This window comes from Nannobrachium achirus (genome assembly GCF_963921795.1).
Source record: "Nannobrachium achirus genome assembly, chromosome: 24".
In the NCBI taxonomy this organism is placed as follows: Eukaryota; Metazoa; Chordata; class Actinopteri; order Myctophiformes; family Myctophidae; genus Nannobrachium; species Nannobrachium achirus.
In genome coordinates, this window is record NC_137831.1 from 43,614,964 (window position 1) to 43,635,270 (window position 20,307).

Genomic DNA, 20,307 nt, shown 5'->3' on the forward strand with positions numbered 1-20,307 from the left:
GTAGGCGGCATGCATCATGCGCACGTTCTCGTGTACCCACGAGGCGATGCACACACATCCTACTGCCCATGTACCTGGTCGCCGACCAAAATCAAGCAGCAACACAAGACAACACAGTCACACACACAAACCCTTGCAAAGCAGTTTGCGTGCTGCAGATGCACACAAGAGTTTTACTCCCGAGATAGAGGGTAGCATGGTTCCAAAGAATTGGGATCCGAGCCGGCGAATCCACGGGTACGTTAGGGCTAAAAACTGCTCCAAACACAGATTGTTTTTTGATGACTTGTAAAATTGGCTATGGACGTTTTTAGCCCAAGCCTTAAGGCGTGTTTTTTGTGAAAAGCAAATGCTTGCGATGGATTCAGAATAATGAAAAACCCTTAGTTTGACCCCTAACATGCTACTTAAAGCAGATTTATTTTTAAGTTTTGCACCCTGTCCGTCCGTCTGCTTGTACTTCTGTGGACAGCAAATCTCTGGCACCGTTGGCTTGATCATGGCAACTGTGCACACACTAGTGGATGCCAGAGCAGAACCTCTGCCACAAATGTTTCACATGGACCTGTTGTAGCGCCACGAGTAGGCCCGATTTGTGAATAACATATTTTTGGATTGTCCAAAAAAGACGCAAATCAGTGTCTCTAATAATCATTAAACTAAAGGTGTCCTTAAGATTTTTTCTGATTGCCTATGATTGGCTTCCAAAGTTCTGAGTCTGTTTTGAACAAAATGGCTCAAATCATGAACATTTTGGTGAAATCTTGCCATTCAGCCGAGGGAGAAATGCCACTTGAAAACTTTCAATACAAAAATTCAAAACAAAAAACAAGGAACAAATGCAGGTCAATTAGTGAAACCACAAAGTTACCAGAGAGTTGGTAAATATAATACAGTATGAAGGAAATCATCCGTTATCAGCAGCCAGAATACTGTACAGTACACCATGTTAACTCTCAAATACCTGGAATGTGCCCGAGTCGCGTTAGATTTTAACCACTTTAACCATTATTTTATGCTTTAACTATTGAGAAATAGCACATATACGAGTGCCGCGCTGCAAGCTTGTAGATCTGCTATTTTTGAAAAATCTTGAAAACGTGTGTAAGGTCTTTGAATATCTTTGACCCTATCTTTGACCCGACTTCTAAATCCTTCCTCTAAATCAGCAGTTCTCAAACTTTTATATGTCAAGGAACCCAAAACTACATGTATTTGGCCACAGACCCCATCACAAAATATGTTGTTCCAGGGACCCCCCAGAAGCAGAGATTTGAGTCACAAAAGTTTGCTTTGAAAAATGTATATTGAAAAATGTGCACACATTTTCACGATTTTTCAAAAATAGCAGATCTACAAGCTCGCAGCGCGGCTGTGAGCTTGTATATCTGCTATTTTTTAACAGTTAAAGCATTCAATAATTCTAGGCCTAAATGGGTTAAAAAAATATTAAAGGTCACAAGAATGGTTTGATGTTGAATTCCTCATTTAGGCCATTAGGAGCCATTGTATTGAGCGTAGTTGCATGTTTCACAGCTCCTACTCATAGTTTCATTTTGTCAATATTTAGTTGGGCAGAGATGGATTCCAGTTCTGCGTGGAGCTGTGCACCAAGGCCCTGCAGTCCTGTCTTCCTTGTGAGGTCCTCACCAAGTCCCTGATCTGCAAGACCATCGCTGGACTTTTCCCCAACGACCTGGAGATGTGCAGAGCCTGTGCTCTGTTGGTCTTCTTCCTGGAGCCCAGGGTGGAGGCTTACAAGAGGGTCTTCCTCCTCTACACGTACCCTGACCAGGAGTACCATGCAGAGGCCAGCCCCGTCGGCAACCATGTTCGCTTTGAGACACTACAGGTAGGGTTGTCACCATTATGACATTTTCAGGGTTCCCACGGTCATGAAATTCCTGGAAATATTTTGAAATTAGACAAATATTTTTCCAGTACTGGAAAAGTTTTGGAATTGATCAAGGGTCCTGGAAAGTCCAGTAAAAATGGCTATGCATTGATTTTGTTAATACCTCTGAAATGACAAATTCAACATTGGTCAAATTGTCAAATATTAGAGGCAGAAATTGTGAAAATAGCAGATCTACATGCTCACAACATGTAGATCGGCTATTTTCACAATAAAACCGTGTTATACAAAATTCCTCTACTCTTAGTAGAGGGTGCCGTTCAAATATGATTCTTTCGGGGGTCACGGCCTGAAAAGGTTGAGAACCACTGGCATACACTACCTGTCTTAAGGCATTGCGCATAGGAGTAAGCGACTCGTTATTGAGCTGAATTATTGTTATATAGTCCTGGAAATCGGGTTAAATATTCTGGAAACGTTTTGGAAATGAATTGGTAAAGATGTGTGGGAACTCTGCATTTTACTTTGTTATACAAATAATTGCAATTATCAAATTTTATTTAGTTTTTGTCGTTGGAACATGAATACAAATTACATTTCTGTTTGGTTTTTAGGCTTTGAAGATAAATAAGCTAAATATACAAAGAAATTATGATAAACACAATTATAAAAAGAATTCCGAATATCTCAAATTGTGATAAAGCCAATATATAATAATTGTGACTGGCCTAACTACAGGTAGTGCAGGGGCTTAATACATCATCACCAAATAAACTCAGCACAAAAAGAAAGGAAACTTGACTTCGGTCCATTATATCTCCCGTTTAATAATACCAATTTGTATTGTGTTATATAATTTCTATCGTTGATTCGTCACCTTTACAACGAGGTACAGTTTGTAAGCATCGGGCATTCGTGGAATGAGCACCACAGCCAAACGTTTGGGTAGCGCCGACCCCAAATTTTCCAATATTCGGGTATTGTGTTTGATATCATTGTTATCATTCATTTGTCACCTTTACAACAAGGTACAGATTGTAAGGATCTGGCATTCATGGAATGAGCAACACAGCCAAACGTGTGGGTAGTGCCCCTCCAAAAATGGTCAAAATGGCCTGGCAGGCCTGCAATACTGTTCTTTTGGTGTTCACCTTTGTTGCTTGGTTCATTCATTGAATGATTGCACTCTCCCACAGTAATAAGGAAAAGAAAAAAACAACACACATTGGCAATTTTTACACTTTGTAAATGTTAAAGGATTAGTTCACCCCCAAAATGACTTTCTCTCTGTTGATTACTCATGCCATAGAGACTTGAGTTCAATAATATTTTTTTTTTTGTATTTCTCGCATTCCTAAGATAAAAAAATTGATTATAGAAAATGTCCCCCCATCCGGTTCCAGATGGGGACCCAAATGCATTTCGGTCCCCATTCGGAATCAATGGGGGTACATTTATTGTTATCCAATTTTTGTCTTAGAAATGCGACAAACAAACTAAAAGATTTATTGAACTCAAGTCTCCATGGCATGAGTAATCAATAGAAAAAAAGTCATTTTGGGGGTGAACTACTCCTTTAAGCGTAGTGTCAGGGAAGCCCAAAACGAGAGTAAATGCCAGCAGAACAGTATGGCAAGCCATTTTGGCAAAATTTTGGTCGGCGCTACCCACACGTTTGGTATTATTAAAAGGGAGATATAATGGACCGAAGTCAAGTTTCCTTTCTTTTTGTGCTGAGTTTACATTATGTGTGTAAGTCATAAATATTGCATGTAGCTATTTAGTGTGAAACGTGCTAATCCTTTTGAATTATCCTGCTCTTGATGGTAGCTATTACATTTAACTAAAAATGTTACTCTATCTTTGTAGGTCCTGAAGAAGGGATTGCACTTTGACCCCGAGCTCTGGAACCTTATGGCTCTGCGAGCCAGCTGTATAACTCTGATGAGTGAGAAGGTGGAGAGTGCTGCCCTAGAAGAGATCATGGAGGACAAGTGGGTCCCTGACTACTGCACCAAATATCCAACGTTGCATTTAAACACCCATTCGAGCGACTTCGAGCAAACAACAAAAGCGGCACACCAGGCAGGAGCTAAGAAGCGCCAGAATAAAGACGACAAGAATCACATGACAACCAGACGGGTCAAGGCCAGCTCTGATAAAGCTGCGCAGTCGTCTGTTGATCATGCTGTGAAGAAGAAGGGGAACCCGGGCTCACGTGCTGGGAAGGAAACTCCAACGGAATCTTTCAGACGGTCCTATTGGCAGCCGGACAAAACGGAAGACAGCTCACAGGGCAATCACAGGCGTATCACACGGCTCTCGGAGCAGAAGCCAACCAAACGGAAGATAAGGAAGCCGCGGTGGCTCATAGAGGACTCTGAAACGTTTGGGAATAATAGCACTTCTCGTAATAAAATGAGACATGAGAATAACACTCCCCGTGGTCAAGTTAAAAGGAACAGCTGGAAAACGCAACATCCAAATCAAAACCAACCTCCATTGGAGAAGAGGCAGGGATCTGGTCCAGTCAAGAACAGCACAAAAGACAAAGCAGCCGGGATCTCTCGATTAACAGCAAAGGAAAGCGACGAGCACCATAAAAAACTTTCTATGGACTTTACCAAACCAACCTCTGCCCCAGAAGTGATTCTTGAGCTCTCCCAACCAGATAATGAGGTGACGGGCTCTTTTCCTGAGGAGACGTTCCATAGACAAAGAGGACACCCTCAAATGCTTTTGTATAAATCTACAGTGAAGGTTCCTATCAAGTCACAGCCTGAGAAACCTGTGCATCGCAAAGAGGTAGTCCTTAGATCACGTGACGAAAGCACCTTTGTGCAGCATTTGCATTGTTATGCACGGCGTCCAAAGGGCAAAGGCGTTGTGTCAAACATCCAGGCCTCTGTCTCAACCATCACTCGTTCCTCTGTGCAGAGCAGTCCACCCAAAGTACCACCAGGTGATCTTTGTGAGAAGCCTGTTGTGGAGATGAAAGTCACCATTGCCTCGCAATCTCCAGAAACGCCATCCAAGCTGACCCAATCCGACATTGACAAGATGGTTTCTCAAACCCAGGCCAACGACAAACAAACACCTAGTGATGATAAAGACTCCAAACACATAAACACACCATCTAAATTTACCATTGCCTCGCAGTCTCCAGAAACTGCATCCAATCTGACCCAATCCCACACTGAAGAGATGGTTTCTCAAACCCAGGCCAACGACAAACAAACACCTAGTGATGATAAAGTCTCCAAAAACAACAACACACCTTCTAAAGTTACCATTGCCTCGCAATCTCCAGAAACGGAATCCAAGCTGACCCAATCATCCAAGCTGAACCAATCCCACACTGAAGAGATGGTTTCTCAAACCCAGGCCACCAACAAACTCTCACAAACACCTAGTGATGATAAAGTCTCCAAAAACAACAACACGCCTTCTAAAGTTACCATTGCCTCGCAATCTCCAGAAACGGCATCCAAGCTGACTCAATCCATCACTGAAGAGATGGTTTCTCAAACCCAGGCCACCGACAAACTCTCACAAACACCTAGTGATGATAAAGTCTCCAAAAACAACAACAACACACCTTCTAAAGTTACCATTGCCTCGCAATCTCCAGAAGCGGCATCCAAGCTGACCCAATCCATCACTGAAGAGATGGTTTCTCAAACCCAGGCCACCGACAAACTCTCACAAACACCTAGTGATGATAAAGTATCCAAAAATAACACACCATCTAACGTCACCATTGCCTCGCAATCTCCAGAAACAGCATCCAAGCTGACCAGTTCCAACATTGAAGAGATGGTTTCTCAAACCCAGGCCACCAACAAACAAACACCTAGTGATGATAAAGTCTCCAAAAACAACAACACACCTTCTAAAGTTACCATTGCCTTGCAATCTCCAGAAGCGGCATCCAAGCTGACCCAATCCCACATTGAAGAGATGGTTTCACAAACCCAGGCCACCGACAAACAAACACCTAGTGACGATAAAGTCTCCAAAAACAACAACACACCTTCTAAAGTTACCATTGCCTCGCAATCTCCAGAAGCGGCATCCAAGCTGTCCCAATCCCACATCGAAGAGATGGTTTCACAAACCCAGGCCACTGACAAACTCTCACAAACTCCTAGTGATAATAAAGTCTCCAAAAACAAAAACGCACCTAAATCCTCACAGAAGCCATCTCTTGCTGCGGTTACTCAGAGTTTGGCAGCCAAGATGTGCAAAATCTCACCTCCAGCTAAGAGCTCACTCTCCATATCCAAGGTCTCTAAAGTCACAACAGCAGATAATAGCACTTCCCAGGTACGTGATCCTGTTGCAGCCAAAGCCATTCCTACCACTGTGGAATCGCCTGTTGATGGAGCTGGTGAGCAGAAATCTGATTCACTCTTCCCCCTCTCTGAAAGGGACAGAAACACTAATCCAAAGGAGATTACTAGTCCATTGTCTGCTGCTACCAGTAGAGAGCAGCATGTTGCTTCTGATGCTGTGAATTCAGAAGAGCTGAATAATGAGAGCAGCTGTGTTTTAGGGTTTGCTGCCAATGACGTTCCAGCCGCAGACTCTAAAGAGCTCATAACTTCGAGACCTGATTTAACAAAAGACCCAACAGACGCACATGCTATCCCTTATATTCCTGGCACTTTTGAGAACACATTAACTCCGGAAGAAACATCGGAGCCAGAGGTTTCAAACGCCAATGAGCATGGCAATAAGGACATGTGTGCGCTGACATTGCGCACAGAGATAGTGACTGAGCTTGCAACAGAAGCAGAGGGGCTTAAAGAGCTAGACTACGGTAACTCTGACGAGGTTCCTTCACTGCTTGAAACCCCATCAAACTTTCCTAACAAAATACCACCTACCTCCAGTCCCTCTGCTAACGTACAGGCTGCCCCTACCACTGCCGAGCAGAAAGTCAAGCGAGAGGAATTGAAAATGGAGGATACAGCCGTGGCAGCTCCTGGGAGCAGCCGCCCCATGGTTGACCCTCAAGAGTTTGAGGATATCCCCCAGGGGGGAGAGGAGTCCAAGTTAGAGTATTGTTGCATCCTCTGCAACAAGGTCTTGAAGGGTAAACACGGGATTGCACACGCAATGCTCCACTACCGCAAAGACGAGTGTATGTTTTGTGGAATGTTGTTCAAAGATGACATTTTGGCGATGATACACCTATCTGAACATCTAGAAAAAATAAAGAAACAGGCAGGCAGTGATGGCCAAGAGAATGAGGCTCCGGAGACCCAAGGAACCTGTAAGGTTAAGACGTCTGCCAAGGCCGAGACCTCAAGTATGTTTTCTGCACCTCGAAGAGGAAGGCCTAGGAAGCCTATCATAAGCTCGAGGTGTTTGACCCCACCTAAGTCAACGCCATCTGATCACAGGAAGTTACGGTCTAAAATTAAGTCAAACGATGAACAATCTACGCAAAAACAGGGCCAGGACATCAACCAGCGGTCTGGCAAAACGGCGGTTCACAAAGTAAATGGGCATCTTATCAGGGGCCAAGATGATGACGAGCATGAAGGAACTAAGTTGGATACTTTGAACACAAGAGGGAGGTTCACTATTATACAGCCAGAGAAGAACTGTCATGCATCAAGTGATGTATCCGAGGGCGATTTGTTGCAAGAAAGAGTAAAGGCTGAGGAGGGATCTAGTACAACACCACTTAATGTAGGGAAAGAGCCACAGCCTTTTTCACCTGTTAAAACAGAGGAAGCTGAGCCACAACTTGTGCCAAAGACGGAAACCAACGGAGGAACCGTTCTGGAAAATACTGCTGATGCACAGGACAGGGTTTGGTGCCCCGTTGAAGAATGCACATGGTATACTGTACCATCCAAAAGCCGCGTTGCTCTTCTCTACCATGCTTTAGATCAGCATTATGGAAACCTCAAACCTTTAGAATTGGCTTTCAGTGTTGGGAAAAGTCAATGTTACAGTTGTGGGAGGGCCACCCGCAGTTTCCTACATTACCAGCACCATGTTGAATGTCATAGACTTATCCCCAGACATCCCTGCCTTCACAAGGGCTGTGAGGCCAGGTTCAAAACAACGAATGAAATGATACGGCATTCAAGGAAGCACGACCCACTGCAGGCGGTATGCTGCCTTCCCGGATGCCCTAAGCTCTTTATTTGTCGCTGGCAACTTAACCTTCACGAAAGAGAACATTACACCCCCAAACCCAACAAAAAAACTGATGCTATGAAGGGCAAGACAATGTGTGACGTGCAGTTGAAGAATAAACTTCAGGGTCATAAGTCGAAGGCTTCCAAAACTTCACTACCTGTAAAAGCTGTTAAAAGAACTCATAGTTTTAAAGCTAAATGCCGATTAAGAGGCCGAGAATATTTTTCCATAAGGAGAAATATTCAAACTATCAAAACGGAACAGAAGTCCAAGAGATCGAAGATAACAAATGATGCCGATGACTCAAAAGTTATCAACAACAAAGTTAACGACCTCTCTAACATGGAGGCCCCCACAACTCTCAGTACTACTTCTACAAAGAAATGTGGGCAGAAGTTTAAGGGACAAGTAGTTTCCAAAGCTCATGAACATCCCACCCCTTCCCTTGTTGAAACCAGCAGCAAAGTGGGGAAAAAGCACTTAATCAAGAGCATAAAATGCCATAAAAGAAGAGGGCGTCCTCCTGGATCGGGGAAATTAAAGCCAACTAAATCTGAGGAAAAAACTGTTGCTGATGAGAACTCAAAGTTAAAGTCAACCAAATCTGCGGAAATACCAGACATTGATGAGAATTTAAAGTCTACTAAAGATGAGGAAAAAACTGTCACAATATGCCCTAAAAGAAGAGGTCGTCCTCCTGGATCGGGGAAAAAGTCAACTAAATCGGAGGAGAAAACTATTGCTGATGAGAACTCAAAGTTAAAGTCAACCAAATCTGTGGAAATACCAGTCATTGATGAGAATTTAAAGTCTGCTAAAGATGAAGAAAAAGCTGTCACCGACAAGAAGTCAAAGTTAAAATCAACTAAATCTAAGGAGAATCCAGTGCATGGTGAGAAGTTAAAGCCGGCAAAATCTGATGGGAAGTTGACATCAACTAAATCTAAGGAGCAACCAGTCACAGATGACAAGTTAAAATCAACACAATCTAAGAAGAAACCAGTCACTGATGAGAAGTTAAAATCAACAAAATCTAAGAAGAAATCAGTCACTGATGAGAAGTTAAAATCAACAAAATCTAAGAAGAAATCAGTCACTGTTGGAAAGCTAAAGCCAATTAAATTTGTTTGGCCGTTTAAGTCCACAAAATCTACGGACAAACCGGTCACTGAAGAGAAGTTAAAGTCAACTAAATCTAAGGAGAAACCAGTTAATGATGGGGAGTTAAAGTCAACTAAATCCAAGGAGAAACCAGTCACTGATGTGAAGTATAAGTCAATCAAATCTGACGGAAAGTTAAAGTCAAGTAAATCAAAGGAGAAACCAGTTACTTCTGGGAAGTTGACTAAATCTGATGAGAAGTCAGTTGCTGATGGAAAGATAAAGTCAACTAAATCTATTGATGTGAAGGTAAAGTCAACTAAATCTGAAGAGAGGTTAAAGTTAACTAAATCTAAGGAGAAACCAGTAACTGATGTAAAGTTAAAGACAAGTAAATCAGACGGAAAATGTAAGTCAAGTACATCAAAGGAGAAACCAGTTACTGCTGGTAAGTTAAAGTCAACTAAATCTGACGAGAAGTTAAAGTCAAGCACATCAAAGGAGAAACCAGTTACTGCTGGTAAGTTAAAGTCAACTAAATCTCACGAGAAGATAAAGTCAAGTACATCAACGGATAAATCAGTCGCTGCTGGGAAGTTAAAGTCAATTAAATCTCATAAGAAACCAGCTGATGATGTACAATTACATTCAACTAAATATATGGAGAAACCAGCCAAGAATCAGAAGTTTAAATTAAATAAGTCTGAGGTACCAACCATTGATGAGAAGTTAAAGTCAATTCATTCTCATAACAAACCAGTCACTGATGCAAAGTTGAAAGCAACGAAGTCAGATGAAAAAACGACCTCTAATCAGTCACATGAATCTGTCATTGAAGAGAAACCTGACCAGTCTATGGAAAGAAATGTCCCTATTGCTACAGAGCTTTCCTCTGACGAATCGCAAACAAAACGGATATCAGACATGAGCGGTGAGATGGAAAAGGAAGTAAGCAACATTCCTCAGGCGCTTGATGAAAATATAATCACAAAAACTTGCTCTGATAACGTGGAGTGTGTCCAGTCCATACTTGAGGTGTTTAAAAATCAGATTATGGAAGAGTGCGTTAATAGTCAAGAAGTTAGCTCAAATGATACATCCGAGCCATCTGTTGAAGGTAGCAGTTCGAACCACACTAGCCCTCCAACTACATCCACTGCAGGAAAAATGATGGCATTAACGGCCAAGGAAAAGCTAAACAAATTGCCTGCAGCGAAGAAAAGGTCTCTCTCTAAAGACAAAAACCCTCCCTCCACCCCTGCAAAGAAAAGGAAGCTCCAGAAGAGTACAAGTTCAAACCACACTAGCCCACCCACTGCAGAAGAGACATCGAAGTTAACTGTCAAGAAAAAATCTAAAACATTGGCAGTGGCAAAGAAACAGCAAACAGCTGTCAATAAAGATGAACCCATTCCTTCCACCTCCAAAAGGAAAAAGACAGAGAAGGTTATAAACGCATCGGAACCCCCAAAGATTAAGAAAAGAAGGCCTCACAAAGATCCCGGTACCCAGCTAGATTTGACACAGCCCACCACTTCCAAAAACCCAGCTGAAGCCCAACAGGTGTCTAGAAAGGTGGCAAAGAACCCAGCAAGCAAGGCTCTAAAACAGTCTTTAAAAAAGAAAAGGTGTGTTAATGAAGAAAGCAGCTCAAGTGGTATATCCATGCAATCTGTAGAAGCCAGCAATTCAGACCACCCTCCAATTGCAACCGCTCCAGAAGACACACTGGCATTATCGGCCAAGGAAAAGCCAAATAAATTGCCTGCAGCAAAGAAACCGCGTGTCCCTAAGGACAAAACACTTCCCTCCACCCTTACAAAGAAAAAGAAGCCCCAGAAAGTTTCAAGTTCAAAGAACACTAGCCCTCCAACTGCAACCACCGCAGATGGAACACCGACGTCACCAGTCGAGGAGAAGCCTCAAAAAGTGGCAAAAAAGAAACCGCGTGTCCCTAAAGACAAAAACGATCCTTCCTCCCCCACAAAGAAAAAGAAGCCTCAGAAGGTTACAAGTGCATCAGAACCCCATAAGACCAAAAGAAAGCCAAGCGGAGATCCCAGTGCCCAGCGAGAGAAGGTGGAAAAGAACCCAGTCGAAACGATCGGAGAAGTACATGAGGCGCCGTTGGCTTGTTCGGGCAGCAGCCCCGGCGGTCAAGTGTTTGCCATGAAACTGGAGAACTGTACTGAATTAAAGATAGCAAGAGATTCACAGATCTGTGAGGTCAAGGAGGTAGAAGCCGAAGCGACGCCTAAAAACACTCCTTTACTCGGGAAGAGGCCTTTCACTCGTCCCCCGCCTACGGCCTACCTCGACGAATGCTATACAAGCATGCCAAAACGTAGGAAAGTGTTGACCATGTTCCAGCACGAATCGCCTGCCCGGGACACGTCCGCTGCCCATTCTATGCCCTCCCCAAGGCAGCGGTGTGCCAGCTGTTTTACTTCTTTCAGCAGCACGGAGGAGCTACAGACTCACCAGTTAGAGAAGAAGTGCTCAAACCTCTTTGGCTTTGACTCGGATGATGAGGGTGAGAATGATTTGAATTAAATCCATTCAAGAACGGGTACACATTATTGCGTATCATTATTTTATGCTTTAACTATTGAAAAATAGCAGATATACAAGCTCACAGCGCGGCACCGAGTGCCGTGCTGCGAGCTTGTAGATCTGCTATTTTTGAAAAATCTTGAAAATTAGAATTTTGACCCGATTCTATAAGTGTCTTTTGAATCCTTCGAAGGTTTTTTTCCTTCTATGTTTCTATGTCAGTAATCTGGCTAGGCATCGTCAAAGAAAAGGTCCTTTTCACTTAACTGGAACTCAGTCTGTTCTTGAGAGACTACTATGTCAGTGGTTCTCAAACTTTTTCATGTGAAGGACCCCCGAAATGATGTGTATTTGGCCACGGACCCCCATCTCAAAATATTTAGTTCCAGGGACCCCCCAGAAGCAAAATTTGAGTAGCAAAAGTTCGCTTTGAAAATACATATATTAAAAGATTTGCACACATTTTCAGGACTTTTTCAAAAATAGCAGCTCTACAAGCTCGCAGCCGCGCTGTGTATATCTGCTATTTTTCACTGGTTAAAGCATTCAATAATTCTAGGCCTAAATGGGCTTAAATCCATAAATTTGATTAACTGCACCCCTAACAAACATTGACTGCAGTGTAAACATTAAAGGAGTTGTTCACCCGCAAAATGACTTTTTTTCTATTGATTACTCACGCCATGGAGACTTGAATTCAATGATATTTTCTTGTATTTGTTGCATTCTTAAGAAAAAAATAATATTATATTAAATGTACCCCCATTGATTCCGGATTGGGACCCAAATGCATTACTCCCTATCCGGGGCCCCATCCGGAATCAATGGGGGTAAATTTACTATATATAAAAAAAATGTTTTGTCTTAAGAATGCAACAAATACCAAAAAATATCATTGAACTCAAGTCTCCATGGCATTAGTGATCAATAGAAAAAAAGTCATTTTGGGGGTGAACTACTCCTTTAAGCAATTTGAACAGATTCAACATTGACCATAATTTAATTTTATAGTTTTTTGAGTTGTGTGTTTATGTTGTACATTTATCTGGTTATTGATTTTATTGTGTACTTTATTGCCCTATTTGACCATCATGTTATGGTTAAATTAGTTGCATAAATGCGCCTAAAAGAATTATAGCTCTGGAAAAAGGAGGGGGGGGGGGGAAGCTAGCTATTTCATGTGCAGTATATGTGATTAATTGATTGACAGTGGCTACAGGGGGGGCAATGATTACAGTTTTCCTGGTGAACCTGAGCACAACGGTGGGGGCGTGGGAGTGTGGGGAACACACACCACTGACTATTGCCGATGGAGAGGTTATATACCTTTATGTAATGAGAGGCACTCTTGCCGATTTCGTAAGAGACTCATCGCCAATTGCAAGATATTTAAAAGTTATTTGGGGCCATGATGATGACCTCTTCTTCCCACTACTAGACTAAGGATTTATATTGTCTGTGTTATTGTTTACAACTACACGTGTGGCAGGATCGCGGTTCCACTAGTTTTACTAGTAGGCTAGTGTAGGCTTAGAAGCCTTTTCAGAAGTTAATTTACTGTTTTCCATTTAGGCTAATGATTCCCTTTATCCTCATCTAATCTTGCGCTAATGCAAGCAACTGTTTTCGCCAGGTTTTAAGGTCTTGTTTTAGTTGTTTCTCATAAGCTCGACCCTCCTTGTCCATCAGCCCCCACCGTTGCGCTTGCGGTTTACCGGGAAAACTGCGATCGTGTATATTACTGACCCAGCCAGGTAGGAATATATATATTATTTTTTATTTTTTAGTAATTGTATTGTTCTCCCCACCCATTTCAGGCAACTGAAGACCTCATTCCTGGTTCAAAGAGAATTTATATTTTGGATGAAGAGTCTTGGATTTATTGACCGACGTAGGGAAGTCCCAACAGCGCCTGTCATAACGGAAATCAGAACTTGGGTTATTCATACATTGTGAAAAGACTCCCGTTCTTGGAGCTCTTTCGTGGAAAGACTGGGACGTTAAAGGGTGTTTCGTGGCCCTTTTCTACACCCTTTGCCTCTAATACGAAGCCCTGCGATGGCTAGAACGTGTGAGATAGCCAACAGGTAAAGGTCTACTGAATTGACTCAATGGTTAGACAGTCACAGCGGAAGAGCTAGTATTGAAGTGCCTGCCCTGGACCTAAACTGCTGTTTTCCCCGGTCCAGAGAACCAGTGTTCTGTCTGAAAGACTGGACTCTTGTAAGCTGTGAAAAAAAGAGAAAGAAAAACTAAAGGCAATTTTAAGCAAGACTGCGCCTGCAGTTAATAGGATGCACATTTTCATTTACTTAAGTAAGCCATAAGTTAAACCATATTTGCTTATTGCACTCTGTACAAATTGTCATAACATTTTAAGACTTTTCCTCCATTTGACTATTTGCCTTATTTTTTTTTATTTAAGTACACTACTGTTTTAGATTAACTTAAGTTACATTTGTATACATTGCTGAGATATATGTTCAAGCAGGATGGATGGAAAATTAAACTTCTTATAAAAGGCTATTTTCTTACTTTTTTTGTTTTGCATATCCCAGAGCGGATGATACACTTTTGTGCTCATTTTCTTTGTGCACTTGTATTTACTCCCACCACCCTGTTTGTCCACTAGAGGGTGTTATACACACAGTAACTCACCGCCTTCCTCATTGTGTCACCACAACTGTTCCAATTCATGGCCTGTGTCCTTTGAGGCTGCAGCCATTGAACAGGGACGGGGTGAACATCACCCTGTCTAATAGCCAAATGATTAATCTGATTAACCATGTAAGCCGTGTTTTATAATTTTCGTCATACAACAGTGAAGGCACAGAAATAGAGTAAATAGCCGATCTACAAGTTCACAATGTGTCGTATTGCAAGGTGGTGTGAGCTTGTGTATCTGCTATTTTTTTCTGTATTTTTGTTAGTATTTTAAAAATTCAACACATTTTGAAAATCTAATTAAAGTGAATTATTTTTTTATAATTTATTTTTTAAACGAATAACTTGCGCCCCTAGTGTTTTCTTGTTTTCTTAGCAAAGAGAGAAGAACGAAATTGCATTGAAAAATCTATGTTTTACTTTTAACGTACATACATGTGATGATGTATGTATACAAGGTAGGGCATTCATTCGAATTATTCAACCTCAAAGTATTCAAATAGTCGAATATTCGACAGGACTGGCCAAATTGTCAAATATTAAGTAATTAATTAATTAAGCAAGAGGCGAACATTGTGAAAATAGCCGATCTACATGCCCACAACGCCTCGCTTTGCGAGGCGTTGTGAGCATGTAGATCGCCTATTTTCACAATATTTATCTGTGGAACCGAGTCACATTAAATGTAATACCTACAATTGTGCTTGTCAGGGTGGGGGGTCCCCAGTTCAAATATGTTCATTTTGGGGGTCACAGCCTAAAAAGGTTTTAGAACCCCTGGTACAGAGCATTAACAAATTCATCCACCAGGGGCATTGACAATAGCCAAGCTTTATAAACTATATATTTTTTTAAAGAGAAAACAAACTAAAAACAAAAAGAAAAGCGAATATTCGACTTCGGTGAACAACATCGAATAGTGACTTTGATATTTGAATATTCGAATATTTGGTGAATGCCCTAACACAAGGACATATTTCTATATTTGTGTTAAACTACCCTGGCGAATATCACTTGCAACTGAAATGGCTCTCGCGTTCATTGTCAGCTGGTCAGCTCTGGCACTTGTCTCTGGATTCTGGACCTTATTATTGGTGGACATGTTGGTCTGTTCATGTCTGCAAACTCAAACGAAGACTTCACAGACGTGTCTTTATGGTGGATATGCTCTTCAAGGATTCCTCGGTGGAAAGGGGTTAAAGCGGGCCATGCAGAGGGCACACAAAACTGACCGATCAGTGAAAAGGTTTTAATTTATTTGTATGCGTTATTTTCTATCTTTTTTTGTAAATATATGAGAGTTTGAATGACTTATATATATGGGCGTTCCATCTGGGTTTATATAACATGTTCTTGAAGTAAATAAAAGCTTATTTGAAATTGCGTCAAATTGCCCGGTGGTAGTTGTTCCAAGTTGAGTAGTATTCTCTAGGCCAGGGGTTCCAAAAACGTTTTGTTCTCGGGGCACCCCATGAATATTCTTTTAATCCGAGGCGCCCCTACATTATAATTTTCACTCCCAGCACCTTATATTTATAGCATATCGTCGTTGTCGGGTGGAAACCTTGTATGTCCAAAACCGTTCGTTTTGTATTTATCTATAAAACGTACTAGTGAAAACAGCATATCTACAAGCACACAACGCATCGCGAGGCGTTGTGTGCTTGTAAATCGGCTGTTTCACTAGTTTTGTGTGACAGTCTTGTATGATGAAGCAGGGCTTTGCTTTACCAAAAGACGTACACATTTGAAACTTGGAGATGCAAGGTTTCTGCCCGACACTCCGACAGTGACGATATTTTAGTGATTATGTTGTGAGGAAAACGTTGAGATAATAGCCATTTTGGTTAGAACTGACTGAAAATAACTTTGTACTTCAAGTTTAAAATTATACTAAATATTTTTTCAATTGTCCAAATAAATTCCAAATATTATCAAATGATCTCACGGCGGCACCCCTGGACTGCCATCACGGCACCCCAGGGTGCCCCGTCACCCACTTTGAAAACCCCTGCTCTAGGCTTTTTGAAAATTGTATAGGCAGCTCTGTAGTTGACTAGTCTCACTTAATACTATAGGCCTAGGAGCCATGTTCCCAAAAAAGCATCATCATTCTGTTGAATGGATATACAATACCGTATTTGTAATTCACACGTTTGAACAATATGGAACCTTGTCTGACTAGTAGAAATATATAGTGGGTAATTAAGACCAAACAATTGGATTGGACAACAAGGCATTTTAGAATCAGACTTTGTCTAGTATGTGATCAAATCAGAAGGACAGCACAGCCATACTCAAATGAAAATTGTCTCATCACTTGTTCTGCCATTAATTATGAGCCCTGTGTGTGTGTGTGTGTGTGTGTGTGTGTGTGTGTGTGTGTGTGTGTGGGGGTGGGGGTGGGGGTTGTGGGGTGTGGGTGTAGCAGTGGTGTAAAGTAACTAAGTTTACTTAAGTGCTCTATAGACGGCTGCAGATATGAAAAAAGGTTTTTCAACTTTTTTGTGTAGTATTAGGTGTCCTTAATAACATACTAAAAGTCTACCAAAGTCTGACCACTGGAAAGGTGTCATTTTCAATATGGCGTCCAGGATGGACAGACATTCATTAAAATACTCTAACTCCTTCATTATTTACCCTAGACAAGTATTTTTTGTGTCAAACCCTATGTTTATGTGGCCTAGGAATCCATTGGACTTGTCCAAATTGCAGAGATACAATTACATAATTCTTAAATCCAATATTGTGTCTGTGACTCTTTTAAAACCCACTGAAGTGAAAGGGACAACCATTTCAAGTTACCTAACTTAATATGTATTAAATACCACAGTTTTTTTCTTTACATTTGTTTTTCACTTGAAAAAGACTTCATGATATGCTCAAAAACAGCTACACAAAGACAAAATTAATTGTCACCATTTTCAGCAATTCAGAAGATGTTGGTGGCAGATAATATTGGCGACAATAGCCAAATGCCAATACTCAAACTTCCATCCTCACAATTCGGTGCGTTTTAAGAAACGCTCCATGCTTAGCGTAACTTTGGTGAGGCTACAATTAGTTATGATGTGTAAGACAGCTGGGTTGTTATGTGGAGGAGGAGAAACCAGTAAGACTCCCTAATCGGGAGACCGTCAGGTCGCAGCATGATTTTAGGCCAAAAATGTGTTTGAAAAAATCGGCCAGATGGTGGAGCTATATGGGGCAGATCCATGTTGATGACATGAGTGTAGACATACTGTGTACCGATTTGCGTGATTTTAGGGCAAAATCTGTAGGAGCAGTGTCCAAAAATGTGTTTGAAAAAAATTGGCCTGATGGTGGCGCTATATGGGACAGATCCGTGTTGATGACATGAGTGTAGACATACTGTGTACCGATTTGCGTGATTTTAGCAGTAAGAGCCGCTGCTCAGACCGTCCGTGTCCGGTCAGGGCAAGCGGACACAGACGGGGACTGAGGTGTGAGGACGGGCTGTGAGCGTGAGCTGATGTTTGAGGATGGACGGACTGGCTCAGGAGAGTCAGTGTCTGGTTGTTTGGTATTTTTCTAAGACCATTCATATTACCAGGAGCCCCTAGTGACATATCAATGTGACTCAGAGGGTCCTGGGCTGGTCCCCTCTCCAGTTAAAAAGCTGAGATGTATAGGGCCAGGCTATGCAGAAAGCAATGCTTGTTGTCTGTCAGATAGAAGCAGGGACACAGCCCTGCGTGGGCCTTGAAGTTGGTTAGATTGGGATGCTATGGGAAGACTTGGAGCACAGCGTGTCATGAGCTGTCCCATCTGCCTTCTTAGTTACTGTTAAAATGCTCCAGAAAATACATTTGCGACAAGCCAATCTGAACTCTATCCACGCCACACTCCTCAACTGCTCCTGCCAAGACCCAGTAAACACCTAGGTTGTGACAGCACTGACCTCCACTCCCTCTCCAAGCACATGATGGCCCAGCTTAGTCCTCAAGTATGGAGCTTATCAGATATGTAAAGCTTCCAGCCCCGCTCTTAACCTACACCCATCCCAACCTACCTGTACCCACCTGAGAGCCACCACATCCCCACCACACTCCCACACTGGCCCCCTCACTGATCGTCACACCATTCACGCCTCATGCTCCCTTAGCTTCCCAATGTGCATTCTAGCCCTGCTACACACATCCACTCCACCATGGGAGGACTCTGCAGAGGTACCAGGCCCTCCAGGTGGTGACCCCTTTGAGGTATTTTAGATGGAACAGTTTAGTGGAACACTATCTCAAACTATTTGAGTGAAATAGAAATGGACTTTTATTTACGTATACACCAGGGGTGCCCACACTTTTTTGACGTGAGATCTACTTTTAAAATGACTAGCTCAACATGATCTACCCATCCAAAATGTTTTAGCTGAGGGCCTGAATAGCATTCGGATAGCAATTGGAATAGCAGCCCTGCACTGGCGTTACATTTTAGACAAACACACTTACTGTAAGGGGGAAATAAATGGGAAATACTGGGGGAAATGTCTTCATCCCATTCTGTATGGAAGTGGTAGGTTTTGGGGTTCTTTGGTTTCTGTAATGCTACTGACTCCTGAACAAAGCATTGCATTGGAGGTTTGTCTAATTATATATTTTTAGAGGCATGTCATGTGGTCTACCTGCACACCCTTGGTGAGCTACTGGTAGATCACGATCTACCTTTTGGGCACCCCTGACGTACACCCATAGCAATGTATATTTTCAAACAAAAAACTGGTTTGTGACTCAGTGGTTTCAGTGCAAAACAAATGCTTTTAATGAATTCATGAAGAAACTCTAGTTTCTTCACAAGCTATGTACAGAGGTGAGAATTAAAATTATTTAGATTGTTCCTGTATAAGGTTGCAGCACCCCAACTTTCAGCATCTGTCACAGGTTCTGTTCACAAATTTGTATATTTAATGACTCTTACATGGCCTTTTGGCCACCCTGTTTTTACAAATTTCACAGTACCTTACAGTAATAACTAATTTATTCCTTTTTGGTATCAAAAGTAATCTCCTGAAAGCTTTAACAAAATGTTAATTATAACTGAAATCATCAATACTAGACATTATGGCACATGGAAAAAGGAGAAATGTCCAATTACATTTGGAAATCTTCAAATTTAACATAAATATGCTTATAACCTTATTACCAGTAAGACTCCCTAATCGGGAGATAAGCGACCGCCACAAATAGGGCAAAAATGTGTTTTTCCAAAATCTTCCTGATCCATGTTGATGACATGAGTGTAGACATGCTGTGTAGTGATTTTCGTGATTTTAGGGCAAAATCTGTAGGAGCAGTGTCCAAAAATGTGTTTTTAAAAATCGGCCTGAAGGTGGCGCTATATGGGACAGATTCATGTTGATGGGATGAGTGTAGACATACTGTGTAGGGATTTGCGTGATTTTAGGGCAAAAACTGTAGGAGCAGTGTCCAAAAATGTGTTTTAAAAATCGGCCTGAAGGTGGCGCTAGAAGAGGGCCATGTGAGAAATGAGGGGTGGGGTCTCCGCGTTGCCGTGGCGGACGAATAGGTACCGGCCCCGGCTCTCCCGGACGCTCCTAGCCCGAGTTATGGCATTTTATGTGAGCTGCAGTGGAGGGGGTCCTCCACTGGGGGCGTCACCACTTTTGCATCCGTTGTGGAGCACCAGGAGTGGGTGGTCCCCGGGAATTCCCCGTGAGCAGGCCCGTTGGGGTGGTCATTTGGTCATTTTTGCACATTTGGTCATTTTTTACACTTGGGGGTCTCCCAGGGACCTGGGGGTCCTTGGAGCTCCGGGGGTCCTTGGAGGTTGTAGTTTGGCAGGTAAGGAGTGTGTGTGCAAAATGTGGCATGGATGGGGGCAACGGGTGTGGAGATATGAGCTGGGCAAAAGTGTGACGTGGACGGACATTTTTTTACACCTGGGGGTCCCCCAGGGACCTGGGGGTCCCTGGAGCTCCGGGGATCCTTGGAGGTTGT

The 20,307-nt window shown here is 42.3% G+C and overlaps 1 protein-coding gene across 1 annotated transcript in view; it reads left to right on the forward strand.

Annotated features, from left to right (window-relative positions):
* LOC308280317 (uncharacterized protein) overlaps positions 1 to 14,470 on the forward strand; it is a gene marked incomplete at its 5' end in the record, with an annotated part of 36,990 nt that extends 22,520 nt beyond the window's left edge. Inside the window, 3 exons of the mRNA XM_080720579.1 lie at positions 1,571 to 1,852; positions 3,725 to 11,648; positions 13,486 to 14,470. Coding sequence (XP_080576705.1) covers positions 1,571 to 1,852; positions 3,725 to 11,648; positions 13,486 to 13,493 — 8,214 coding nt within the window. The 3' untranslated portion in view covers positions 13,494 to 14,470. The remainder of the gene's footprint in view (positions 1 to 1,570; positions 1,853 to 3,724; positions 11,649 to 13,485) is intronic.
* Between the last annotated feature and the right edge of the window lie 5,837 nt (positions 14,471 to 20,307).